This window comes from Acipenser ruthenus, chromosome 58, assembly GCF_902713425.1.
Source record: "Acipenser ruthenus chromosome 58, fAciRut3.2 maternal haplotype, whole genome shotgun sequence".
Classification (NCBI taxonomy): Eukaryota; Metazoa; Chordata; class Actinopteri; order Acipenseriformes; family Acipenseridae; genus Acipenser; species Acipenser ruthenus.
The window spans coordinates 3,778,794-3,785,159 of NC_081246.1; the positions used below are offsets into that span (position 1 = coordinate 3,778,794).

General features: G+C 39.1%; 2 protein-coding genes across 2 annotated transcripts in view; both read left to right on the plus strand.

Annotated features, from left to right (window-relative positions):
- The window catches only part of LOC117962850 (zinc finger protein 583-like), a 37,815-nt gene that overhangs the window by 122 nt on the left and 31,327 nt on the right, over window positions 1-6,366 (plus strand). Inside the window, exon 2 of the mRNA XM_059018079.1 lies at window positions 323-4,323. Within this exon, the coding sequence (XP_058874062.1) occupies window positions 365-1,603 (1,239 nt within the window). The 5' untranslated portion in view covers window positions 323-364 and the 3' untranslated portion in view covers window positions 1,604-4,323. The remainder of the gene's footprint in view (window positions 1-322; window positions 4,324-6,366) is intronic.
- LOC117967209 (gastrula zinc finger protein XlCGF7.1-like) overlaps window positions 4,258-6,366 on the plus strand; it is a 96,011-nt gene continuing 93,902 nt past the window's right edge. Inside the window, exon 1 of the mRNA XM_059018144.1 lies at window positions 4,258-4,323. The gene's annotated coding sequence lies outside the window, so the exon portion shown is untranslated. The remainder of the gene's footprint in view (window positions 4,324-6,366) is intronic.

Here is a 6,366-nt window from a genome sequence, read left to right on the forward strand (position 1 = left end):
GATTGTGTGTTTCTGGTCGTATCGGTTTATTTAATACTGAACACAAGTCTGATCTAAGTTATAGAAACTGGAAATCAAAATAGTGGTGTGGAGTAAAGTAGTAGTTCTTTCAATTTCAGTATCTCCCATATGATATTTATAATGCACATTTTTATTGCCTGCGTGCAGTACCGTACACTTTTCTCTATTAAATGTCATTCGCCATGTGTCTGCCCAGGTCTGAATGCTGCTTAGATCATTGGTAAGGCAAGTTCATAGAGTTTAACAAAGGGATTGTAACAGGTTATATTATGTTTTTTTTTTTATTTGGAAATTTGTTCAGAAGACAAAACTGGATTATCCTTGTGAAAGAAAAGATACAACGATGGAGCCTGTCCATATTAAAGAGGAGAGTCACATACTAGAATCAGTCCATATGAAAGAAGAGAGCCCTGTACTTGAATCAGTCCATATTAAAGAGGAGAGTCCTGTACTAGAATCAGTCCATATTAAAGAGGAGAGTCCTGTCCTAGAATCAGTCCATATTAAAGAGGAGCTTCCTGAACTAGACCCTGTCCATGTTGAAGAGGAGGGTAACCCTTTTAAAACAAGCAGCTTGCAGGGCTCTCTGTCCTGTACAGAATGTGGAAAGAGTTTCAGTCAGTTACAAAACCTGAAACGTCACCAGCGAATCCACACTGGAGAGAAACGATATGTCTGTGCTGACTGTGGGAAGAGTTTCAGTCAGTTAGGAAACTTGAAAAGACACCAGAGAATTCACACTGGAGAGAAACCATATGTCTGTTCTGACTGTGGGAAGAGTTTCAGTCAGTCTCACACTTTGAAAATACACCAGCAAATCCACACTGGCGTGAAACTACACATCTGTGCTGTCTGTGGGAAGAGTTTCAGTCAGTTACAAAACCTGAAACTTCACCAGCGAATCCACACTGGAGAGAAACGACATGTCTGTGCTGACTGTGGGAGGAGTTTCAGTCAGTCTGGCACTTTGAAAATACACCAGGGAATCCACACTGGTGTGAAACTACACATCTGTGCTGACTGTGGGAAGAGTTTCAGTCAGTTACAAAACCTGAAACTTCACCAGCGAATCCACACTGGAGAGAAACCATATGTCTGTGTGGACTGTGGGAAGAGTTTCAGTCAGTCTGGCACTTTGAAAATACACCAGCGTATCCACACTGGAGAGAAACCGTATCCATGTAGTAGATGTGGGAAAAGTTTCAGTCGGTTAGTACGCCTTAAAAGACACCAGTTAATTCACACAGGAGAGAAGCCATATCACTGTAAGGACTGTGGGACGAGTTTCAGTGATCCAGGCAACTTGAAAAGACACCAGCAAATCCACACAGGAGAGAAACCGCATGTCTGTGCGGACTGTGGGAAGAGATTCAGTGATCCAGGCAACTTGAAAAAACACCAGAAAATTCACACCGGAGAGAAACCTCATCACTGTAATGACTGTGGGAAGAGTTTCAGCCGGATAAACCAATTTAAAATACACCAGCGATTCCACACAGGAGAGAAACCTTACCACTGCAGTGACTGTGGGAAGTCTTTTAATGCTTCCAGTTCTCTTAAAAGACACAAATGCAAGCTGTGAAAGTTTAGGCAGAATGTGAGAGTGTGTTCATTCACCCGCACTCAGAAATTCCAGTCTTTTTAAACAGCAGCTTAATATAAAAACTGTCTACAGTGCTCTGAAGCTGTTCCATCATAAAGTACATTCCTATGTTTTATATCATTAATATCATTGAATGCCCCTTTGAAATAGTTTTAAAACACAGCCTGTTGTCTTTCCAACTCATATCTGTTTAACTCTAATCAGTAAGAAGGGTTTCTAGTAGTATGATTAGTAAACTGTTTACCCCTAATGTAACTTAAAACATGAGTATCGATGTTTCTTAAGAAACTGCACAGATGCCATTTCTTAATCAGTGTTAAGTTTATTTCATACATGCAGGGAAACCAGTCCAAGTATAGATCCGATTACCAGTTGTTACATCTTTTACATGACATTAAAAACCCTTCTGCATAGGTGTCTCTCTCCTCCTCTTTCTCTGACGCTTAACCAATAGAAAAGGTACAACACATTATTCTGTTACCATATATTTAATTTTGTGTGTGTGTGTCTGTGTGTAATCTAGTGTGACGACCTCTGAACTCAGTGCATTCTTCAGACCCCTGGTGGTGCCCCAAAAAGGTCCATACATCTGGTTTTTGTCATCTTCCTTGTTCCTATCTCTCCGTTTTGCCTGAGACCCTTTGAGTCCAGTGGCATTATCTCTTATTCTCCCTGTGAACCTTTGGGTCCAACGGCAGTCCCTGGGAGCCTTTTAGCTCCTTTATGCTTTGTATTCCCAAAAGTCTTGGAGCCTGGCAGCTTCTGGTCCACAGCATTGTTATCTTGTTAGCTTGCAGTCAATGTTGGACAAGAAGCTTGTAGACGCAAGGTCTCTTATCAATTGTTAGCAGTACATGCAATTTGAACCAAACAGTCTGCTATCTGCAATATTAGTCTCTTTTCAGAAAAGAACACCAGTATAGCTCTGCCAGTCCACATGTGTAGCAAACTGCTAATCAATTCTCGATCCATGTTTTCCAACAACCCGCATGCCGGATAATCATAAATCCTCATTTTATATGTGAAGTGTTCTAAATAAATGTGCATTCTGCATGACAAAATGCACAATTTTAAATGAAGTTTACAAATTATACACAACAGATATTCCCATTGTTTTTTATTTCCATAATAATAATAATAATAATAATAATAATAATAATAATAATAATAATAATGTTTCACTTTTAAATACTTAAGAAGTTAATAAAAAGGATCAATGAAGGAATTTGTAAAGAAACACAATTGACATTGCAGTAAGTTGTATATATAAATGTATAAAAATAAAATAATGTTGTTGAAAATATCAGTTCAGCTATACTACTATTGTCCAGCTGTCTTTATTTATTTATTTATTTAAATACGTGCCAGATAATCATAAATCCTCATTTTATATGTGAAGTGTTCTAAATAAATGTACATTCTGCATGACAAAATGCACACTTTTAAATGAAGTTTGCAAATTATACACAACGTAGATATTCCCATTGTTTTTTATTTCCATTTGGCTGCTGCTCGCTGGTGGGAGAGTCGCCTCCCTGTACGCTATTAGTTTCTATAACAGTGAATTATGCTTCCTTTCATTTTTCTTGATCTCGTTGACATGCATTTCCCCTGATCTATTCGTTGAGACAGGAAATGATGTAGGTGACCTGTGACAATAAAGCTTTAACGAGGAAATGACCTCATCGACTCAGTTTCAGAGCAAAGAATTTTGAATGCTTGAATCGGATCGCCGCGTAGTCTTCTTTGTTCAAGACTGAATAGATTCAGTTCTTTTAGCCTGTCTGCATACGACATGCCTTTTAAACCCGGGATAATTTTGGTCGCTCTTCTTTGCACTCTTTCTAGAGCAGCAATATCCTTTTTGTAACGAGGTGACCAGAACTGAACACAATATTCTAGGTGAGGTCTTACTAATGCATTGTAAAGTTTTAACATTACTTCCCTTGATTTAAATTCAACACTTCTCACAATATATCCGAGCATCTTGTTGGCCTTTTTTATAGCTTCCCCACATTGTCTAGGTGAAGACATTTCTGAAACTCCTAGGTATTTTTCATAGATTCCTTCAATTTCAGTGTGTCCCATATGATATTTATAATGCACATTTTTATTGCCTGCGTGCAGTACCTTACACTTTTCTCTATTGAATGTCATTTGCCATGTGTCTGCCCAGTTCTGAATGCTGTTTAGATCATTTTGAATGACCTTTGCTGCTGCAACAGTGTTTGCCAGTCCTCCTATTTTTGTGTCGTCTGCAAATTTAACAAGTTTGCTTACTATACCAGAATCTAAATCATTAATGTAGATTAGGAATAGCAGAGGACCTAATACTGTGGTACACCACTGGTTACCTCGCTCCATTTTGAGGGTTCTCCTCTAATCAGTACTTTCTATTTTCTACATGTTAACCACTCCCTAATCCATGTGCATGCATATCCTTGAATCCCTACTGCGTTCAGTTTGAGAATTAATCTTTTATGCGTGACAAAAGAGTGCTATCAGCTGGGGATTGACTGAGGAGTTGGGGTCAGTGTTCTCAGCACTGCCAGACCCAGGGGTTGAAATAGTCAGTGTTGATGTGGGGCAGAGGAGTCCACATCAATGAACTGTTGCTGTTGCTTTAAGGTGCCTGTTTACCTGGGAAGAAACAAGACTGCCAGAGCCGTGCTGCAGATATCCTGCTGACAATCCCTGAAGTGAGTTTCTTATTCTTTTACTCTTCAGTCCTGATTCAGCTTCACCGCTCTGTGTTTGATTGTGTGTTTCTGGTCGTATCGGTTTATTTAATACTGAACACAAGTCTGATCTAAGCTATAGAGATTGAGAATCACAATAGTGGTGTGGAGTGATCTCTATTTCTGTCGTTGCATGTAGAGACCTTTCAGATTCATGCTTTAGTTTCAAGGAGCTCTACATGATGCTGACAGGCAGAACTGTTTAAACAAATCTAATGTGGGGGTTTACATGGGAATGGAAGTTTACACACTTTATATTCATGTTTATTGCATCTCTTGCCTGGTTAGTTCTGTGGGTGCTTACAAGCACCAATAAGAATACATGCAAATCTTTCATAGTACTAAAAATAAACTTCATTATCAAATCTGTCAACCTTTTAACAATACCCTTTGTCTTGTGTGAAGGAAATGCTGTCATTTTCTAAGCAGTATTCCTGAGGATCTTATGCTTGAGTGGTTACATGTGTGGGAGCTTTTTATACATGTTTGAATATTTCTCTGTTTAGAACTGTCTTTGTTTCTGTGATTTTGGTCCATCTCTCCTTCCTACTTGTTATAGAAAATCTCCTTCATCTCACTCAGTACAGCACATTTGTGAACATGGTAATGAATGGAGTGTGGAGTTGATAAGGCAAGTTCATAGAATTTAAGAAAGTGAATGTAACAGATTTATTTTATGTTGTTTTTTTTTTTTGTTTTTTTTAGGAAATTTGTTCTGAAGACAAAACTGGATTATCCTTGTGAAAGAGAAGATTCAACGATGGAGCCTGTCCATATTAAAGAGGAGAGTCCTGCACTAGAATCAGTCCGTATTAAAGTGGAGAGTCCTGTTCCAGAATCAGTCTATATTGAAAGGGTTATTCTCAATTCTAAACCCTTAAGCAGCTTGCAGGGCTCTCTTCCCTGTCCTGGATGTGGGAAAAGTCTGAATACTGAAGGAAGCTTTGACGGCACTATATCCTGTATAGAATGTGGAATAAGTTTCTGTCAGTTACAAAACATGAAACTTTACCAGCGAATCCACACTGGAGAGAAACGACATGTCTGTGCTGACTGTGGGAAGAGTTTCAGCCGGATAGGCAACTTGAAATTGCACCAGCAAATCCACACAGGAGAGAAACAATATATCTGTCCTGAGTGTGGGAAGAGTTTCAGACATTTACAAAACCTGAAACGTCACCAGCGAATCCACACTGGAGAGAAACCGTATGTCTGTGCTGACTGTGGGAAGAGTTTCAGAAATTTACAAAACCTGAAACTTCACCAGCTAATTCACACAGGAGAGAAGCCACATCACTGTAATGACTGTGGGAAGAGTTTCAGTCGGGTAGACAAATTGAAAATGCACCAGCGAATTCACACAGGAGAGAAACCTCATGTCTGTGCTGACTGTGGAAACAGTTTCAGTCAGTCTGGCACTTTGAAAAGACACCAGCAGATTCACACAGGAGAGAAGCCACATCACTGTCCCTGCTGTGGGAAGAGTTTCAGCCGGATAAGCATTTTAAAATTGCACCAGCAAATCCACACTGGAGAGAAACAGTATGTCTGTGCTGACTGTGGGAAGAATTTCAGACATTTACAAAACATGAAACTTCACCAGCGAATCCACACAGGAGAGAAACCTTACCACTGCGCTCACTGTAGGAAGTCTTTTACGGCTTCTGCTTCTCTTAAAAGACACAAATGCAAGTTGTAAAAGTTTAAGCAGAATGTAAGTGTTTGTTCATTCACCCGCACGCAGAAATTCCAGTCTTTTTAAACAGCAGCTTAACACACTTGTTTTTAAGTGTCGTAAGTCATTCAAATTGTATCAAATCACCAAAAAACCATATATCATTTAAAAGCTTAGAACCTGAAGATCCTTTTTTCCCCAGTAACTATTTACATAATTCAGAACATGCTGGAATATAAAAACACAGAAATGACAAATAAATTATTAAGTAAAATTACAAGTGTGGAGTAGTGGTTAGAGCTCTGGACTCTTGACGGGAGGGTTGTGGG